This window comes from Mangifera indica, chromosome 6 (genome assembly GCF_011075055.1).
Source record: "Mangifera indica cultivar Alphonso chromosome 6, CATAS_Mindica_2.1, whole genome shotgun sequence".
NCBI classification, from domain to species: Eukaryota; Viridiplantae; Streptophyta; class Magnoliopsida; order Sapindales; family Anacardiaceae; genus Mangifera; species Mangifera indica.
In genome coordinates, this window is record NC_058142.1 from 11522788 (window position 1) to 11545147 (window position 22360).

General features: G+C 31.5%; 1 protein-coding gene and 1 pseudogene across 1 annotated transcript; one reads left to right on the forward strand and one right to left on the reverse strand.

Moving 5' to 3' along the window:
- Positions 1-3027: 3027 nt before the first annotated feature.
- LOC123218506 (putative receptor-like protein kinase At4g00960) lies at positions 3028-6313 on the reverse strand. Its single transcript, XM_044639979.1, has 7 exons — positions 5335-6313; positions 5049-5168; positions 4491-4612; positions 4192-4402; positions 3836-4073; positions 3552-3702; positions 3028-3476 (listed from the first exon to the last, which is right to left on the reverse strand). The coding sequence occupies exons 1-7, from the start codon at positions 6116-6118 to the stop codon at positions 3165-3167; spliced, it is 1938 nt and encodes a 645-aa protein (XP_044495914.1). The 5' UTR covers positions 6119-6313; the 3' UTR covers positions 3028-3164.
- Positions 6314-7570: 1257 nt separating this feature from the next.
- LOC123219664 lies at positions 7571-9291 on the forward strand (annotated as a pseudogene).
- The last annotated feature ends 13069 nt before the right edge of the window (positions 9292-22360 follow it).

Consider the following 22360-nt stretch of genomic DNA (forward strand, 5'->3'; position numbering starts at 1 on the left):
TCACCATGTCATTGTAATGTCTTTTTGTACTTTTCTTACAAACAACACCAATTATTGATGTAAAATTTTCCACCAAATTCAAAATTATTGTCTGGGTATTCAAAACTCAATATCTTCATCCTTTTGGCCTCGAATTGGTCTCCTTAACCTTTTCATTGTAATGGTAATTTTTGTCCCTACATTAAAGCTACAAAGACATATATGAGATTGCAAGGTTAGAGCAAGAACAAAGGCTAATTCATATGATTGTCAACTTTGATATAGAGTGCTCTAATGTAACTCTTCTTTAAATGAATATTGAGATTTCATTCCTTGTCATTAGTCCACTTTATGTAGTGAAATAAGCTAGGGCTAAGAGAATGTTATCCCTTATTATGGTAGGATTCAGGTCATGGAAGAATGTTTGAAGTGTAAGTAAGGTTTGGTGCATTCTCAAACTCTCACCTATAAAGTTTCAAAAACTCAAACACCTACCTTTCTATTAAAATTCTCTATTAGAGTTAAAGATAAAACCATTATTAATAAAAAATATTTAAAAACTAAAATTTTATCTCGTTTTCTCCCTCAATTTAAAAAGCTAACAATTCTACTTATCTCTCCCTTCGGGTCTCTCTCATCTCTCTCTTTGTCTAACATGAAGACTTGTCGTCTTTGTTTGAGAGATGAAAATGAGTCTGAGATGAAAATCATTGCTTTTGTCTCAGACGAAGACTCGTCTTCTTTGTTTACAATGAAGCCAGCAAAGGAGGGAGATGAGAGAGCTCGAAAGGGAAAGAGAAGTTTGAAGGGAAAAAGAATGTGATCGGAGATAGCGAAGTTTGTGAAAAAGTGGTGATTGAAAAAATCAAACCCTAAGGGGGGAAATGCAACTTTTCAAAATCACGAGCAAGAAGAAATTGTTGGTTTTTTAAACTAATGGAGAAAATGAGTTAAATTTTAGTTTTTTAAATATTTTTTTATTAAATAATAGTTTTATCCTTAATCTTAACAAAGAATTTTAGCAAAAGGGTAGATATTTGGGTTTTTGAAATTTTGTGGGTGAGAGTTTGAGAATTGATCAAACCTTGGGCAGGAACAAGTCTTTCCACCTATTGTGGTCTTTATTCATTTTCTATTTATTTTTTCCCTCTTTAGATTCTCTAATTGAAGAACAACTCTATTTCCCATTTGGAGAGAAACGCCCTTTAAATTGCTTGCTTGGTGTTAGGGTTCTTCGGATACTACATGAGTGTTTTATTAAGGGGAAATTATATTAAATACCCATTTTACCCTTTTATTAAACAAAAATGCTCATTTTTCCTATTCCTAAGCAAAAATGCCTATTTTTCCTATTCCTAAGCAAAAATGCCCTAATTGTTTTTTAAAATACCAAAATTACTCTTAATCAAATCTATATAAACTCCCTCACTCTCATTCTCATTGTATACACTTCTTATATCACTTAAATACTCACTCTCACTCTCATTTTTACTTAATATCAATTAATACAGGTTCATTCGAGAGGAAGAAATATTTCTGAATTCAAATTGAAAAAGATCAATTCGTGAAAACTACATTGAAAATAACATGTTAAGAATAAATAGATATATTGAAATACCCTAGAATTTTAATAATAAAAAAATCACTCGAAAATCTAAAAAAACATATCTGAATTTTGAAAACTACACATTCAAATAGTTTATGAATGAGAAAATCGAAAAATTGATCAAAAATTTCGTAATTACATTGTAAAACGTGTCTAAAAAAGCACATCATAATTACAAATATCAAATTTGAAAACTACATATAAAAAAAGTCTAGCCCTGTCACAAACAAACTCAAAATCACAAAAACCGAAAATCTTAAATTTGATAAAACTACATAATATACATTGAAACAGTTTTATTTTGGCCTCCAAATTTGGCACAACTAGCAAAGCTAGTTGTTGTTATGGAGCCCAAAATGAGCTTCGTGTTGATATATTACAGGCTCCGTAACACCTTCTGGATCAAAAGTTATGGTCGTTCAAAGTTTGTCTCATATAGGCCCTATAGTTTTAAAAACGTTAATTTTCACCCAACCCATGGTTTTCATGGACTGCCCCACGGTTCAATGTAAAATTTACCACGAACCCCCGTGGTTCTCCCCTTGTTTCTCCTTGCCCCTAAAAGTTTGAAAAAGTTAAATTCCCCCCCCCCCCCACTCCACAAGCACCCGTGGGAGGTTACCGCAATGTCGGTAGATCTAACCCATTTTCCGGCCAAAAATCGATATTTCAGCCTTTAATTTCAGCACAAATCAAATCTACACATCCAATAACACAAAACCTCTTAAGAAATTCAAGCAAAACAACCAAGAATCAAAACATTTTATGCATTGTTCAAAATCGAAACCCTAAATATTCAAACCTCAAAATCTCCCTCAAATCTCAATAATCCTAACAATAAATTGACTCAAACAAGAAGTGAGATGATGTACTATCCTTATTTATCATTTTTGGTTGTCGGAAAACACGAAAAGTCGACAGATAGATAAAAACCCATTGACCCGTGGAAGATTCAAATTTTCTCTGATTTTAAACAGTAAATCCGTGGGAAATATGGGGTTTATATATAAGGGCAGTTTGGTCATTTCCCAAATTAAGGGCATTTTTGCTTAAACCTTAGAGTTTTAGGCAATTTTGCTTAACACCTACTAATTTTGGATATTTATTATAATTTCCCTTTATTAAGCAAAATACCACAAGCAAAACGGAAAATTTTATCTGAACTCCTTATGAGTTGCTTCATTACCACGGCATTAATTTTCATCTAGCATACTAAAGAAGTGTTTATGTTTGTAATTGCTTTTCTAGAAGATTTGACAACTTTTAAATATTATTGGTTTACTAAGCTTTCTCCTAATGCCTATTGGCTATTTGGATGAAAGAAAACAAATTAATTTAAATTTGAATAATATATTATTATGTAATTTAATAATTTTGAATTAAGATAAAATAACACCTAATTATTATGTAATTTAATAACTTTAACTAAAAATATACACACTGAAGAACATGGTTTAGGAATTACTCCGTAAAAACATAAATTTATATGTATGCCTTGTCTCTCCTTTTTCAATAAAATTTTACACAAACATTTGTCCTCAAAACTACCAAGGATATGGCTCGGTAATTGAAGCCCCATTCACTGAAAGTGGCTTCGTTTCCCCTCCGGAATGTTCGGGTTTGTCAACCCTGGATTAATGTCCCGTGAGCATGAGACGTGAGATTCTGTGGTGCCGTCCATAAAAAACGCAGGCTGTTTGGGAACTGGGAGAGTTAAAGAGTTGCTATTAAGCATTAGAACAACTGAAGCCATGGTTGGTCTGTCTGCTACATTTTCTTGAACACACAGTAGCCCAATGTGAATGCATCTAATCATTTCAGGTCTTGAACCCGATCCCAATGTTGGATCTACAAGATTCAACGCTGTTCCTTCCCTCCAATTTCTCCATGCCTGTAACAATTTATCAATCGTTATTGTCCCACACTCTTGCAGAAATACATGTAAAAATTAGGGGCTCATACTTACACAGCTAAGAAGGTACTCCACATGCCCCTCGTTAAGGAAAGAATTATTTTTCTGTCCGCTTACAATCTCCAAAAGTAACACGCCAAAACTAAAAACATCTGATTTTACTGAAAATTGCCCGTGCATTGCATACTCCGGAGCCATATATCCGCTGCACGATGACATCAATAATTATAATAATCTTTAATTGAATTGTAATGTTGGACGTTGTAATAATTTTGTGAGAAGTGTAAGGTAATTTGCTATATAATTTCAAGGAAAGTAAAGTGTAATATGATACTTACTAGGTTCCGACAATTCTACTTGTATCACCTTGAGTTTGATCCATTTGAAACAATCTTGCCATACCAAAATCTGTAATTTTTGGATTCATTTCTGCATCTAGCAAAATGTTGCTAGCTTTGAGATCACGATGAATGATACGTAATCGAGAATCTTCATGAAGATAAAGAAGTCCTCGAGCAATGCCTTCTATAATTTTATATCGCCTTTCCCAATCCAAATTGTGTCGTTTAATTGGATCTAGGCAGTTAAACATTTATTCAGCTTATTTGAAAACAAGAACAGATCCTATTATGTGGAAGCTTCATAACACAGAACAAAACAAAAAAAAAAAATATGCAGAAGTGAGTTTAATTACCAAATATGAAGTGATCCAGGCTTGTGTTAGGCACAAACTCGTAGATGAGAAGCCTTTCTTCACCTTCCAAGCAGAAACCCAGTAGCCTAACCAGATTCCTGTGTTGAAGCCTGGCCACTAATAATACTTCATTCTTAAATTCTAGATCTCCTTGTCCAGAATCTCTAGATAGTCTCTTTACAGCTACATCTTGTTGATTAGAAAGCGTGCCCTGAAAATTCAACAGAAAAGTTTATAGGCAGAAAATAAAAAATAAACTAATAATTTCCATAGTAATATATAGAATATATCATAATAACCTTGTACACAGCACCAAATCCACCTCCTCCGAGTTTATTTGCTCCGGAAAAGTCGTTTGTCGCAACTTTGATTGTGTTAAAATCATATTGCAAGGACTCTGCAGTTCTGATTTCATCCACAGCTTCAATAGTGGAACAAACTTTCAGCGGAAATGCCATTCGGGTGTCTCAGTTTGAAAAAAATAAAAAATTTAAAAAAAGAAAAAACTTCTGATGAATGCATGACTGCATTCCAAAGCTACTTATCACAACAAAAATGCATTAATTCTAACTTCAAACCCTGGTTTTAGATGCTTTGTATAACTCTTCAGGGAGACGGTCAGAAAATCATGTAAATAAAACATGGCTATGGGAAGGGGTCATTTTTTAATAAAAGTGAATTAATTGCTGCTCGATTTATTTGGAACTAATTAGTGGTAAATAATTTGGAACTGGTACTCGATTTATTTAATATTTATTGTATAAGTATAGATAGAATTTGTTGTTTCAACGAAATTAAAATAATTAAATTTCAAATATATTGAGATGTATAAGAAATTAAGAGCAAGCTCTTCTTACTTTCAATTTTTTTCTTGGGCTTCCTCACTTTGAAGCAGATGCAGATGAGGATAAGAAATATAACCAGAGCAACAGCTGAGACAACAATGATTATGATGACGACGGTTCCAGAAGAGTTACCTGCAAAATCTTTATCTTATCATATAACTTTTCATATTAAATTTTCATCACTGTTATAGATTCTTATATGCAAGAATGATATTAAATTTCCCGATGACATAAATCTTCAGATCTTTTGTGTGTGTATTTATATATATATAGTATAGATGGTAAAATTAATCTGTACCATTGTTTGACGGCGGAGGAGGCGGTGGTGCTTGATCGTCAGTTGTAGGGTCATAGAAACGATTGACCTCATACCTAATATTACAACTGGGAGCTAAAACTCTTCCTCCTTGCTTCCCATCACAACAATCTGAAATACTTCCAATTATGGTTTCAAGGCAGTCATTGCAGTCCATATTTGTCAAGTCGGGAGTGCACTGAACAAGTCCATACATTGTTTTAAAATCCGGGGCAGATGTATTTCCAGTAGCGAACTTGAGAACCGAACCGCCAGATTTAGCTTTACTTTTCAGGCTGTCCATTAATGTCCTCAGCACTTGATTGAATTCTTCCACACTTGATACATTATTAATGTTCCACATCCAAAATTCAGGAGAGACTTCTCTTGTGCCAAATATGGAGCGGTTTGAGTAGCGTAACATACATTCGTCATACCATCCAATAGCCTCCATTTTGTTGGGACAGAGCTGAGTGAGCTTATGTCGAGAATCATTGAGGCAACTACGGCAATCCTCTACTTTAACATCTCCTCTACAAAGAGCCATTGCGTTTACTTTGTCTGAGTTTTGTCCAACAGAAAAATTGTAGAATCCATTGGTGTTTGAAGAAACAGTAGAGAGGAGGGCATTGAGGTTTGCCTGGTACGTACTATTTGCTGTATAGTCACCTTTGCCGTTTTCGCAGAAGTAGTACAGGAAGTCTTGCTGGGCAATTGTGGGTTTAGCAATATGTAGAAGAATGAAACAAAGGAAAAGCATAAATCTTGAAGAGCCTGTTGTGATCATTCTGTATCTCTTGTGCAAAAATGCAAGAATTTTTTGTCTAGGCTACAATGTTCTAATTAAGGCTGTTTAATTAGACAAGTTGCTTCTCCGTTAATGTCAGTCAAGTGACAAGTCAACGAATCAGGATATTTAAAGTGAGAATGGAATAGGCTACTACCTGACGTATTCAATATTTTAAAAAATGAAAAGTGGTTACGTCTCGTGAGTAAGTCGTGGCTGGTAAACGACAACCAAGGAAATATAATTATTATAAAGAAACGCGTTTTCCCATGGACTTTTATTTAGAGATGACCAACCGATGGGTTGGGTCAAAACCGGCCTAAAAGGGTTCAAAGGAGTTGCCGAGAAAAGCCGAATAGAATTGTGTATTATTGATTTATTTATTTAATTGTTTTGAGTTTTAAATCCCGTGTTTGCTTGCCTACACCATGATCAAATGCATTGAGAGATGCTATTGGAGAGGGAGAAGAGATAGGTAAGAAAAAGGAATAGTGGTCAGAAAAAGAGGATTGCAGCTTGAACAAAACCTTAAAGTAGAGAAAGAGAACAAAGTGACAGTGAAAAAAATATATTAGTTTTTAGATTGCGGATTATCTCATCACATGTATGTATACCCGATTAGGAATTCAAAAATTAATAATCCATACCTGTTTTTGAGATAGATAAAACCCCTCTATACCAGGTTTACATTATCAAGTGCACACCTAATTTATTTTATTTGTTTTATAATAGCCTCAAGTGGAAACTTCCCTCCGGGCGCCAATTATTTTTATTTATTTGTTTATTTAAATTGACCAACAATGACAATTTCACGCCAGTCCCCTTCAAATTCAATGAATTAGAAGATGGAAGACCTTTGCAAATGCGTCAGCTGCACTATTTTGGCTGGAACTTCTGTTTCTCTTTTATCGAACTATTTCTTTCTTTTTTTTTTTTAATGGAGAATTATGAAGAGTGTAATCACCAGACAAATCCATTGGCTTTTACTCATGTTAGAAGCACAATCAACAAGGCAACTATTGTCGGCCCAGATCTGCATTGCTGGCTTCCCTTTAGCCAATAAAATTTCCTTTTCTTTTTCTTTGTTTTTTAACAAAATTTATTATTTATATTTTTAAATAAGTGTAAATATTTTATTGCATAAAATTATTTTAGCAGACTTTATTTTGGTTGTATTTTTGGTATAACTTGTACAACTATTGGTTTGCCCCGCTTTCCTATTCAATGTAATCATTTTTAATACCAAGTGTCCTTAAATTGAACAGAATTACAATAAAATGTTCTTAAATTGCATGAATTGAAATTTATCCCCGAATAACAAGCTTGAGTTTGACTTTCAGAATTTTATAAAAAGGTTGTAAATTTATATATTTACCCTTATACAAATAAACGTTTTTCTAATTTCTATAATACAGATTTTGGAAATCGATTGTGTATTCAAATGGTGCGTAAATGTATGGCAAGATGCTTTGTAAGTTGCCAATACATAAATACAACAACATGCATTTGCTGGTTGCCAAAGGTGCAATGCATGTATCAATACATCTTTACAACAAGCATTGCAAGCTGGTGTTATTAATGATACAAATTGTTGACACTTTCAATATATCTTTATACAACACAACTAACGTTTCATTAATATTACAATAAGTATTGAAAGATGTTGGTAGCCTAAATTTCGATCCTGAACTTCAAAACAACTCAGTATCTTTCATTAACCCTCTAGATTCTGAGGAACTGAGTAGGCAAGGTCACATGATCATAGACTTAATTGCTGATTATTACAAAAATGTTGAGAAACAGCTGGTTCGAAGCCAGGTTGAACCGGGTTATCTCAATAAACGCTTGCCAAAATCTGCACCAAATAATCCTGAACCTATTGAGAAAATCCTCGAGGATGTCGAGGAACACATTGTCCCTGGATTAACACATTGGCAAAGTCCTAATTATTTTGCATACTTCCCTTCTAGTGGCAGAGTCGCTCGGATTATTGGTGAAATGATTAGCACAGGCTTTAATGTTGTAGGATTTAATTGGATGTCATCACCCGCAGCAACTGAGCTCCAAAATATTGTTATGGATTGGTTCGGAGAAATGCTGAAGCTTCCTAAATCTTTCCTTTTCCCTGGAAATGGTGGGGGTGTTATACAAGGTACTACATGTGAAGCCATTTTGTGCACATTATCTGCTGCAAGAGATCAAACTCTCAGTAAGATTGGAAGAGAAAACATTACAAAGCTTGTTGTTTATGGTTCTGATCAAACTCATAGTGCTCTCCAAAAAGCTGTTCAAATCGCCGGCATTGATCCCAACAACTTCCGGGCTATTAAGACTATGAAATCATCTTCATTTGGTCTATGCCCGGACTTCCTGCGGTCGATAGTTGAATCAGATGTAGAAGCGGGGTTGATCCCTCTTTTTCTATGTGCTACAGTTGGGACGACAGGAACAAACGCCGTTGATCCAGTCGGTCCGCTAAGTGACATAGCCAAAAGATATGGAATATGGGTTCATACTGATGCTGCATATGCTGGAAGTTCCTGTATCTGCCCAGAGTTTCGACATTTCCTGAATGGTATTGAAGATGTGGACTCCTTCAGTCTCAATGCACACAAATGGTTCTTCACTACTCTAGACGGTTGTTGCCTTTGGGTGAAGAATCCAGGCGCTCTCATAAAATCGCTCTCAACAAATCCAGAGTTTTTGAGGAACAGGGCTAGTGATTCGAAGAAAGTGGTGGATTATAAAGATTGGCAAATAACTCTAAGCCGAAGATTTAGGGCCATGAAACTATGGATGGTTCTTAGAAGTTATGGAGTGGCCAATCTCAGGAATTTCCTTCGTAGCCATGTGAGAATGGCAAAGCTCTTTGAAGAGCTAGTGGGAAGTGACAAGAGGTTTGAGGTTGTTGTTCCGAGAAACTTTGCTATGGTTTGTTTTCGGGGATTGCCATCAACATTGGATAAGGCAAGTGAGGTGGAGAGAGTAAATAAATTCAATAGGGAATTGTTGTAGTCCATAAATAGATCTTGGAAATTATTCATGACTCATGCCATCGTAGAGGGAATCTTTGTGATAAGGTTTGCTATTGGTTCTAGTCTGACAGAGGAACGCATGTGGTGGCGGCTTGGAAGGTGGTGCAACAGCATTTTGAAGCCAACCTTAAAAAGTAGATGAAAATGCAAATTAAGTCTGGGAAATTATTATAAATTCATATCAAGGTAGATGTTACTACGTAGATGCACTTTTAATTTTATCTTGATGAAAATGTTAAACTCAGCTTACTTTCTAGTGGTTTTATTTTTATATGTGTTGAAGTTTCTTTCTAAATTTTTATGTAAGAATATTTAATGTAATAAATGAAAAAAGAGTTCCAATGAAATGCTTTAAATATGAATAATCACTAGCAAAATCTAGAAAATCCCCTCAGCTATACTTTAAGGCTAAAAGACTTATTTCCACCGAGGTTTGATGTAATGTCAAAGTTTCTTCTGTTAAATTTTAAAAATTTAAAAACGCATCTATCAGTTATTAAAGATATCTATCCCTCATTAAAATAAAAAAAATCTATTAATATTTGGGATTATTAAATTAAATGTCTTAATATACTCAAAACTAAACGAAAAGGCTTTAACTTTTTCATATAAAGCAAAAAACACCACCACAATTCCCTTTTTATAAGATCTTATGAGATGTTCACTCATAGTAAATAGTACATCGCAAGTTACTGCTTACTTTCACATGAAACAGTGATTTTTTGCGAGAAGTAAATAGTACATTACAAAAAATCACTACTAACTTTATATGAAACAATGACTTTTTGTGATGCATTGTTTACCGTGAGTGAACAGTCTTATGAAAAATTACTATTTCACATTTAGTAAACAGTAAATTCGTGACGTACTTTTGACCTCGAGGCATGTGAAAATGCCTCTTAAAAAGCAGTTCACTGATGAGGTACTGTTTATCACAAATTTAATTTCAGAAATTAAATTAATTTTCAAAAAATAATGCCTAAAATAACAACAAGTAAATCTACACCTGTTCTAACATAAAACCGTTTAACAAATTCATTCAAAACACCAAAAAAAATTAACCCATTCAATCAATTGTACAAATTCAAAAACCCTAACCTCAATAATATTGGATATTTTTGCTTTGAGCTTATGAATTTAGACTATTTAATTTAATTTTCTTATATAAAATATATGAATTTGATTTAATGGATAAATTAAATTTTGGATTAAAATTTATATAAATATCTTGTTATCATGAATTGATTTTTTTTATTCGAACTCAAAAACAGAAATTTTTTTCTTTTAAACAAATTCATAATGTTAAATATTGAGTGAAACTGAAAATTTGAATAGAATAAAAAAAATATGAGGGTAAGAACTTATATAGAAGTAGTGAAGTGTATTTTTAATTTTTAAAAAGAAAAATTGAGATATTTTAACTTGTGAAAATAAGGCATTTTCACCTAACCTCTTAAAGATGAGCATTTTTGTTTATGCGCCTTACAGGCTATTTAATTTAATATTCTTGATATTAAAGATATAATCTGCGTTTAACCCTTCTCTCGTTTCACCTCTGCAAAATCCAACAATGCTCTTACATGGCATCATCTCCACTTCACTCCCGTCTCTCCGCCTCAAAACAAATGGAACCACACCATTTCAGCTCAAATCACCGCCACCACCAACAACAAATTCTCCATCTCCGACCAAGAACTCGAATCCCGTGGCTTCAGTCTATGCCGCGCCATCTGAGCATAACCATTGAACCGAAATCACAGTCTCTGATAAGGGTTTTGAATCAAGAAAAGTGTAGAAGAGCCGGGAAGCAGGAGAGAGAAACACACTATGAAAGCCATTCTGAGTTAATTTGTGAACAAAGTACATGTGCTCTTGTAGATCAATTTAGCATCACTCAGCAATAATCCCATCGATTCAAACTGATTCAGTACGCTCCATCACTGCTCACCATCAATTTAACAAAACTACAACCACAGCAATACCTGTAAACAATACAATTACCAGTCCCTAATTCCATCAATCATAACTACAGCACCAATAAAAGAAGACCTCAACAAACACCTCCAGATAATACGATCACCATTCCAGTATTTTATCAATCATGACTGTATTATCAACAAACAAAAACAAAGTGTTTTTGGAGACTGAAAACATCAGCCATTTAACTAACACACTTCAGAAAAAGAAAAGAGGCCATTTATGAGCTTGTTTTATTTGATTAAGATTTTATTGGGTACAAAGGAAGGTAAAATTTCATGGGCTTGTTTTGTCTGAGCTTGTTTCATCTGAGTCTTTAATAAAACTTTAATCTATAAGTCTGATTATTGTACACCGAATTTAGTCACAGAACAAACATGACGGGAGACGGGTTAAAAAAAAAAAAAAGGAAAAAATTATGATTCCTGTTTTTGTTTTTTCTTAAATAAACCATGCAACCAATCCCATCAGGATCGACAACAAATCCTATTGGCCTATAAAACCCCAGAACTCTGGGCTCAGAATGCAGTGCTATATAATAATCCCTTTGGCTAACAACTCTTCTATCAATCTCTCCATCGCGAGCTTCCCTAACCCAATCCTTTGAAAAGATGCGTCAAGCACCACGTCCCAAACGATTGTGACAAGGGAGGCGCAACAGTTGGTGGCGAAATAAGAGGAGGATTTGTTGACGGTGGTGGTGACGGGGGAGGGGCAGCAGAGACAACTGGAGGAGGAGAGTTGTTGGCGTTGAAGGTAGTGGGGATTCAGTGGTCTTTTTAAAAATAAATTAATTTAAATTTAAATTTAATTAAGTTACTTTTAAAAGAGATATGGAATCAATTACCTAAACATCTAAAGGTTTAAGGAAATTGTCTCCTTTTTTTTTTAGACTTAAGCGAAAATACCCCCTTAACTTGAAATAACCGAAATGCCTTCATATATAAAACCGAAAAAATTCATATACCCATCTATATTTTCCTCAAATCACTATTTCCAAAATCAGAAAATCCACGAGTTTTTCATGGATCAACTGCATTTACTGAGTTTCAGCAGTTTGAAAGAATTTTTGACATGTTCTAATGGCGAAAATGATAAAGAAGGTAAATAAATCGTCCTTTATCTTGTTTGAATCATTTTAATATTTAAATTTTACTGATTAGATTAAGATTTTAAATGTTTTTAGTTTAGAGTTTTTGGATTTAAACAATTAATTTTGTGACTTGATTCTTGTTTGTACTAGATGAATTAGCTTAGGGTTATTATGTTTAAGTAAGTGTACAATCATTTGTTATTGAAATGGTAGTCGAAAGTTGAGATTTTAGTAAAAAAATTGTCCAATTTTGAGGTCAAAACTTCACCTCATGGGAATTTCTCAAACCTGGGGAATCCTAGGTTTTAGAAATATTCCCCAGATTGAATCGATGCCACGAGAGAGGGGGACAAATGCGATTTTCTAAATAGTAGTTACACTGGGGGGACTACGAAGGAACCTTGAAGAAGGGAAAAATTGCAAGTTTTGAAATAGTATCCCATTGAGGATCATGGGGGAAGGGGAAATGTTGATTTTTTAAATACTAATAGCTATGGAGGAGGGGGGAATTCGAGTTTTAAACATTTTGGACATGTGGGAGAGAGAGAAATTTATGTGGTGGCAAAATGATACTTTTAAACATTTAGGACCTATGAAACAGTGAAAAAATGTTAAGGGGTAAATTGATAAATTTTTTAAATCTAAGGTTTTTTTTGGCATAGTTTTCGAATTTTATATCTGTTTTTTCACATTCTAGGGTTTTTTATATGTAGTTTTCAAATTTCAGGTTCATTTTTTATTTTTGTGATTCTTAAGTTTTTCAACATATAATTTTCGAATTTGAGATTGGTTTTTCAGTTTTTATCAATTTAGGGTTTTTTGATGTCTATATTTCAAATTTAATTTCCATTACTCGATTTCTATCATTTGAAAGTTTTTGACCAGTAGTTTTCGATTTTCAGATTAATTTTTCATTATTCGTCATTATTAAGTTTTTCAACATGTAGTTTTCAAATTTCAAATCGATTTTTCAATTTTTGTCATTCTAGGATAATTAGATGTGTAGTTTTCAAATTTCAAGTTTGTTTTTCATTGTTTATCATTTTAGAGTTTTAAGTCGAGTAGTTTTCAAATTCCAAGTCTATTTTTGGGTATTTGTCAATTTTGGATTTTTCAACATACAGTTTTCAAATTTCAAATTGTTTTTTGGTTTATGTGATTCTAGAGTAATTAAACGTTCAGTTTCCAAATTTTAAATCAGTTTTTTTATATTTGTCATTGTAAGGTTTTTTAGCGTGTAGTTTTCAAAATTTTAATTCTTTTTCGATGTTTGTTATTTTAAACTTTTTTGACACATAATTTTTGAATTTCAGGTTTATTTTTTTATTTTTTTATTCCAACTGTTTTTTACGTGTACTTTTCAAATTTCAGGTTAGTTTTTTTATTTTTTTATTTTAGAGTTTTTGAATTTTTTATTTTTGTCATTTTTTTCTGTTTATTATTTTTTGTCTGTAATTAGCAATAAATTCTAATTACCTTTTCTTACTTTTGGGGTTTTCAATTCTAATTCGTCTAATTGTTTGTTATTTGTATGGTTTTAGCTGCAAGGATTAGAGAGATTTTGGAAAATGTGAGACTGGCAGAAGGGAGTTTGCCATTTAATGTAGTTTCTTCGGCTCAAGTTCTTGCTAGTGTAGCTAATTTGTTGAATATAAGAGACACTGAACTTAGCAGGTTGAGAAGTTTTCATTTTTCAATAATATTGCTCTTTTTTTTTTTCTTTTCAAAGCTTGATGGAGTTAAATTTGTTCAGTTTTCTTGTAGCAATGGTGACATTGAGAAAAACTGCTGTAGAGGAGAAGAAGGCTAAACTACTGAAGTCTAAATTTCTTCTTGACTACACCCGCAAGGGAATTGCAAGCATAACCTATTTGAAGAGGTAATGTCTTGATTTAGGTTTTATGTTACATACAATTCTAGTTCATGCCATGGAATATCTTTGTGTTACACATTTTTTCAATTTTTATCTACTATTTGGTTTAACTTTGGTAGAACACTTGCAAACTCTCAAATTTTAATTAGTTTTTCGATTTTTGTCATTCTAAGGCCATTTGACTTGTAGTTTTGAAATTTTAAAATGGTTTTTTAATGTTTGTCATTATAGTGTTTTTCTAAGTGTAGTTTTCAAATTTTTGATCTGTTTTTTTATGTTTGTTATTTTAAGATTTTTTGACACACAATTTTCGACTTTCAAATCGATTTTTTAATTTTTTTCATTCTAAGGTCTTTTACTGGTAGTTTTCAAATGTCAGGTTTTTTTTTGTTTTTTTCATTCTATGGTTTTCCGATGTATAGTCTTTGAATTTATGATCTATTTTTTTATTTTTGTCATTTTAGAGTTTTTCAATCTGTAATTTTTGAATTTTTGGTCATTCTTTTAATGTTTATTATTTTAGGGTTTTTCCACGTGTAGTTTTCAAATTTCAGTTGGTTCTTTAATTTTTGTTGTTTTAAGGTTTTTTGACATGTAGTTTTTAAATTTCTAGTTTTTCCTTTTATTTTTGTCATTCAGGGTTTTTCAACATATAATTTTTAAATTTTTTGTCAAGTTTTTGAATTTTTGTCATTTTAAGGTTTTTTTACGTGTAGTTTTTAAATTTCAGGTCTCCTTTCTTTTATTTTAAGGTTTTTTGACCAATTGTTTTTGAATTTTTAGTCCATTTGTCAATTTTTGTAATTCTAAGGTTTGTTGACGTATAGTTTTTAAATTTCTGATTCATTTTTTGTTGTTTGTTATTTGAGGGTTTTCAACATATAGTTTTCAAATTTTGGTTTTTTAATTTGTCATTTTAGGGTTTTTTGACTTATAGCTTTTGAATTTGAGAGGTTCATTTTTTTATTTTTTCTCCAATTTTATGTTTTTTATGAAAATTTTATCAACTTTGTCATTATAACTTTTTTTCACAGGATATTTCTTATGAAAGAAACGTAAGGACAACAAATTAAGAATCCCTAACGAGACATGACACTTTCAAACAGAGGTTACTTCTCATGTACAACAAACAGTAATGTCTTGGATTAAATCGATAGACACAAACGAAATTGCAATTGTTTGAAAAGACTTGCTTTGGCTATTTGGTCCAATTATTAGATACGAGATTTAGTGGAGTGTTGGTGCACTCATTCATGTTGCAATAGTTGTATTAGGGATTACAAAGAAATGAGTTTTGGTTTAGGATTAATAGGATTTATGTGAGAATTAGCCCATTCGAGTTTATACTTATAATTGGGCTACCATTCAATCAGATCATTGCTCTTTCATCATATATTCCACGAGAATTCGGAGATAAGATTCAGGAGACCTATTTTTTGAACTTATGATATAAATGGATTACTACGTGAAGAAAGTTTTCCCACCCATGAAGAAGTGGCTTGGGTGGCTATATTTAATTCATCTTGGGAGGCATATTTATTGGATAATGAAAACTTGGGCTGTAAAATAATTGGCTATGGAAGGCGGTGGAATGTGTATATATATATCCCCTCATCTACTACATAAAACTTGGGCTGTAAAATAATTGGCTATGGAAGGCGGTGGAATGTGTATATATATATCCCCTCATCTACTACATATTGTATACACACATATACTCCTCCGTTTGAATGAATTTTGCTTATATTCTACTTTCAATTTTATTAGCTTAAAGCACAGTTATATTTTCTCACTTTTTCAATTATATTTATAGCATATTATCAGTAAGATTCATTCTGGATATGAACTTCAATATTAAAGCATTGACTTTAAAAGTTGATGATGGAGACATGTGTTTGGTGGATAATACGACAATGTATATAATTCTTAAGGAAAAGAAATTCTTCCAAACTTTAACATTGATTAAAGCTAAACTAAATACTATTTCAAGGTCAATAAACCTAATTGAAAGCTTTGGAAGAGTCACAATTTTATTAAAAAATAAGATCAAATTAAGCATTAATGATATATTATATTCAAGTAGATTTAAAAGAAATCTACTTAGTTTTAAAAATATAAGAAATAATAATTATCATATTGAAACATGACTGAAAATGGTGTAGAATTTCTTTGTATGTTGGCAATGCCTCTGAAAGAAAACATGCACTAGAAAAATTGTTTGCTTTATCATTTGGATTGTATTATATAATTACAAAGACAATTGAAACATACGTAATATTGAACTAGAAGTTCTTTGATCTAAATATTTTTTTGCTTTGACATAACCATTTAAGCCATCTATAATTTACAATAATGTGTAAGATTATTAAAAATTCATATAGATATGCATTAAATAATCACAAAATTTTATCGTTTAATGAAAAATTTTGCACCACCAATTCACAAGGCAAATTAGTTGTTAGTCCATCTCCCTCTAAAGTTGGAGTTGAATCTCCATAATTCCAATAAAAGATTTAAGGGGATATATATGGACCCATTCATCCACCAAGTGACTATTTCGTTATTTCATGGTCTTAATTTATGTATCTGCATGATAGTCTTATGTTTGTTTATTGTCAACTCAAAATGTTGCCTTTGCTAAATTGTTATCATAGATTATCAAATTGAAGACACATTTTTCAAATTATTTGATCAAGTCAATACGATTAGACAATATTGGTGAATTTACATCTAATATATTTGATGATTATTATATGTCCATGGGGATTGATGTTGAACATTCAGTCTTGCATGTCCATTCTTAAAATAGATTGGTTGAGTCTCTTATTAAACGACTGTAGATTGTTACTTTGATGAGACAACCTTCCCACCTTTAGGGAAAAAGAAAATGCCTCGTAAAATTAAACATGAACTCACTTGCACTTACCTACTATATCTCATCTAGATCCTCACACATCCCAAAGTTAAACTTAAGTATAAAATATAGTATGTTTATAAATTATCATCAACCAAATGTCTGATGCATTTGTGGATATAACAAAAGTGACAAAATCGCATGTACCAGCTACCAACGCACCAACAAGAATTAATGTAACTATTGAATAGTCTATTAAAGTCATGATTGATCAATCTATTGCGCGTCAACAGTGTGGTAGACCAGTTGGATTGAAAGACATTGTTCCTTGAAAAAGAAAGGCAAAGAATCAAGCAGATATTAATCATATGGTGCTAAAGTGATTGAAGAATCTACACTTTCTAATATTTCTCTAGAAGAGATTATGGTCTTTGAAGAGAGTTAAGTCTCTAAAGTGGCACAAACCCCTAAAAAACATGTAAATGCCAATACAAAAAAATCTATAAATTATGCTTATACAGGAGAGATATAGAACCGTGAAATGGTTAACATTGATAATGTATTCTCATATGCAGTAGCTATTGAAATTATGAATGATAATGATTTTTAACCATGTACTATGGATGACTGTAGACAAAGGCATGATTAGCCTAAATAGGAAGAAATAATTCAGGTAGAATTAACTTCTCTAGCAAAATGTTAAGTGTTTGGACCTATAGTTCAAACACACCTAAAGGGATATTTTGGGAAAAAGAAATAAGAAAAATAAGATTGTTAGATATAAAGTCAGACTTATTGTCTAAAAATTTTTCCAAAGGTCAGTATAGACTTTTATGAAACATATGCACTTATAACGAATATAATCAAGATCAGTTTAATAGTCTCTGAAGGACTGGATATGCATCTAATGAATGTAGTTGTTACTTATTTATATGAAAATTTGGATATTAAAATTTATATGAAACTCTCTTAAAGATTTAAATTGCTCAAAGCAAAAAAGATACTCAATCAAATTCCAAAGATCATTATATGGATTAAAACAATATGGAAGAATGTGATACAATCACCTTAGTGAATATTTGATAAAAGAAGGCTATATGAATGCCCCTATATGCCTTTGTGTCTTTATAAAAAAGTTAAAATCGAGATTTGCTATTATAATAGTTTATGTTGATGATATGAATTTAATTAAGACTCTTGAAAAGCTCTAAAAAATTGTTGAATGTTTTAAAAAGGAATTTAAGATGAAAGATTTAAGAAAAACAAAATATTGTCTTAGCCTATAAATCGAGCAGAATTTAAATAAAATACTTATCAATCATTCAACATATATTAAAAAATTGTTAAAACGTTTTAATATGGATAAGACTCATCCTATGAGCACCCTAATGGTCATTTGGTCTCTTAATCAGAAAAATGTCTCATTTCATCCTAAAGAAGAAGGTGAAAAGATACTTGATCCTTAAATACTATAGCTTAATGCCATTGGAGTCCTATTATATTTGACCCAATACACTAAACCAGATGTATCTTTGGTAGTGAATTATTAGCCTGATTTAGCTCTACACCAACCTATCACAATTGGAATAAAATCAAATATATACTTCGTTATCCATATGAAACTAGAGATTTGAGATATTTTTATTTCAAATAAGATATGTTTTTACTTATAATGACATAGTAATATCATGACACTCCTTAAAACAAACTTTGGTTGCAATATCTTTGAATCATTCTGAGATTCTAGCTCTCTATAAAGCCAACCGAGAATGCATATGGTTACGGTCTATCATCCATCACATTCGAAATAAATGCAGTCTTCCTTCCATAATAAACACTCCTACATTTTATAAAGACAATGCAACATCTATTACCCATATTAGAGGTAGATACATTAAAGGAGATAGAACTAAATATATCTTACTAAAGTTCTTTTACACTCATGAGTTCTACTTGAATCGAAAAATTGATGTTAAACAAATACAATCTAATGATAATCTTTTAGATTTGTTTACCAAGACATTATCAACATTAATATTTGAAAAGTTAGTATACAACATGTGTACTGTGCTATTTTTTCCTTAACTAGATTTTGTCCCACTGAGTTTTCATAATAAGGTTTTTGATGAGATAGTTTAAACATATTCAAACTTGCTTTACAAGACGTTAAAATAATTACGTTCCTCTGCTTTGGTTTTTATACCATTAGGTTTTTTCTTAGCAAAGTTAATGTAATTATCTATAAGTGGTGGAAATCCAAGAGGAAGTGTTACAATATAAATGGCTTCCCATGTGAAGAAAGTTTCCCACCCATGAAAAAATGGCTTGGGCGGCAACATTTAACTCACCTTGGGAGGCACATTTATTGGATAATAAAAACTTGGGTTGTAAAATAAATGGCTATGGAAGGCAATGAAAAGCGGTGGAATGTGCACCAACCCATTTAATATGAAAAGTTTTAGGATGTCATCATCTTTCGACCTTTTTGAAACTTAATTAAGATTTGGTTTAAATTTATTTTGATTATAATTGATTATTGTAAAATGTTGAATTTTTTGGGACTTGAGCTTAAGTATTACTATTTGTTTTACATGCTAGTTTTCCAAGTAGCACTAGGTGACAATTGATTTATGAATAGCAAATACTTTTGATTTTATTAAATCCCTTGTTTCAAGAATCCATATGATAAAATTTTGTTATTCATAATTGGTTTTGAAATTGGATTACTCTAGTTTTTGATCAAATTGTTGTATATATAAAATTAGATGTCATATGATTAATATGATTTTGATTGATCACAAAGTAGTCATAACATATTTGATTATATCAAAATTTTATATTAAGTATCATAAGATCACATATAGTTATATGACATCAATTGTAATTAGTCATTATAAATATGATAAATTTTATCCCACATAAATTTTTATTATATTTATGTAATTAATTAAGATGAAATAACAAATTATTTTTCTTGATCTATCCATAGGAATTAAGAAAAGGCATATAATTTGATAGTTTCATTGTAAGGTATGTATATGTATATAAACCTGTTTAAATTAAAAACTAAACCCACAGACAGTTTTTATGTTACATGCTTTATATATTTGCAATATGTTTATACATTAGTAAAACATGATATATGTATTAATGTGCCTCTATTTAGTGACATAAGTATGTATGTTTATATTTATTTACAATTATCTGTGAATTTCTTGAATAATGTATATGATGTTTTTTATTTAAGTAGTGATAATTATAGGATTTGGAAGAAGAGAATTCTTCTCCAATTAGGGTGTATGGACATTGAATATATCATTAGGAAAGATCAACCATTTGCACCTATAGAAACTAGCACTTAAGTTGATGTTGTCATGTATGAATAATGGGAGCGATCTAATCGCTTAAGTATGATATTCATCAAGACACGTATATCTATTATTATTTGTGGTTCAATCCTTGAGTGTAACAATATTAGGAAATTACTAAGAGCTATTAATGAACAATTTGAGTATTCAGATAAAACCATTATAAAAACCCTTATGACAAAGTTATCATCAATGAAACTTACAAGTGTTAGAGGTGTGTGTGAGCACATTATGCAAATAAGAGATATAGTGGCTCAACTTAAGTTTCTTGAGATTGAGATGTCCGAGTCCTACTTCATTTTGAATTCGCTTCCATAACAATATGGATATTTCAAAATCTCTTATAACACACGTAAGGAAAAATAGTTAATCAATGAACTATTGACTATATGTGTGCAAGAAGAAAGGAGGTTGTTGATGGAAATTTGTGAAAGTACACATATGGTAACACAAGGAAAGAATAGTGATCCAATCTCACTTGTATGTTATGAATCGAATATGGTTGATGTTTTCATAACACATAATGAATTGATTTTGGCTCTATAGTTCTTATTTCAAATACATTACAAGGCTTTCTAAACCAAAGGAAGTCAATGACCTACGAATAATGCATCTATTTAAGAAATAAGATGCGTTCACATATGGAAGTGATTGGAACATGCAAATTAGTTTTAGATATGGTTTTGCATTGGATTTACAATTAACTTTTTATATTCCAAGCTTTTCTAGAAACTTGATTTTAGTTTTGAAGTTGGATTTTACTTTACATTTTATGAAACATCATTTAATTTGTTTTATAATGCTTCAGCTATAGGAAATGGTACATTATCTGTTTGGTTGTTCCAAATTCATTTACAAAACAATGTTTCATTTAATTTAATGTATGTTTATAATAATGTTGGTATTAAAAAAAGTGTTATGAATGAAAATTCTTCTATGTTGTGACATCAAAGATTGGGATATATCTTTATAAAGAGAATTAAAAGGTTAGTAAATGATGAAGTATTAGATACTTTAAATTTTACTAACTTATATGGATTGCATAAAAGGAAAGTAAACTGACAAGTCAAAAAAGGTGGTAAAACATAGACACTTATGATCAGAAATACTTCATCTCTGTTATTAATGATTATTCATAATACATGTATCTTAACATAGTTCATAACAAGAACAAAGCATTAGATGTCTTTATGGTTTTCAAGAAAGAAGTAGAAAAACAATGTGGAAAATAAATCAAGATCATGAGATCAGATAGAGGTTTCCCTTGATTGTATCAAATCATCACCTCGGGTATCTACTTTTCAAGTTCATCTTGGCACCTCAATGAGCCTTAAATCTCATTCAATAATCAATCCAATCTTATATGTACAGGTGTACTCTTACTCATGCACAGGTATACATGGCATTATTTTGGAACATAATCACTCTTATGTTTATTCTAAGCATACGTCCTCAAAACCCACTAACTACAAACATGACACTCTATAGTACATAGGCATACCTTTTTGGAACTTTGGCATGTACTATCATCCTATGTTCCACACGTGTAAATGTAAGAAAAAGAAGGATGTATGGGTGTACCTGTTTATTAAGTACAAACATAACTCTTTCAATAACATATACAATCACTCTCAATTGTTCTTTCAAACGTAGATGCTTGAAAATAAAAGGAACACAGGCGTACATGTCTTAAATTCAAGATTACAAGAACTCTTTACTCAAAGAATAGATCAAGCAAACATGATGTATCAATTACAAACAAGAATGTTTATCAATTTATTATGAAAATATAAGGAAGACGATCCTACTTACATGGTTTTTGCAAGTAAGCAATCTTGTCATTGGTACTCTTTTTTCCTGCCTTATTCTCCCACTAGAAACCTTCATTGTTGGTTATTAGATGCTTTTCCTCTCTCAAACAAACTCACTATCTCTCTCTATTTGAATGAAAGGCAGTAGAGAATCATGTTTCATTCTTAGCTAGAGACAACTTTGTATATTTATGCCTCTCTTCCTTCGATCAGGATTCCTACCTAATTTGG

Coding starts and splice junctions, on each gene's coding strand:
- LOC123218506 (XM_044639979.1), bottom strand. CDS start 6,118: ATGATCACAACAGGCTCTTCAAGATTTATGCTTTTCCTTTGTTTCATT. Junction 4,074..4,191: donor CCTGGATCACTTCATATTTG/GTAATTAAACTC, acceptor TTAACTGCCTAG/ATCCAATTAAACGACACAAT. Junction 3,703..3,835: donor AGTAGAATTGTCGGAACCTA/GTAAGTATCATA, acceptor GTCATCGTGCAG/CGGATATATGGCTCCGGAGT.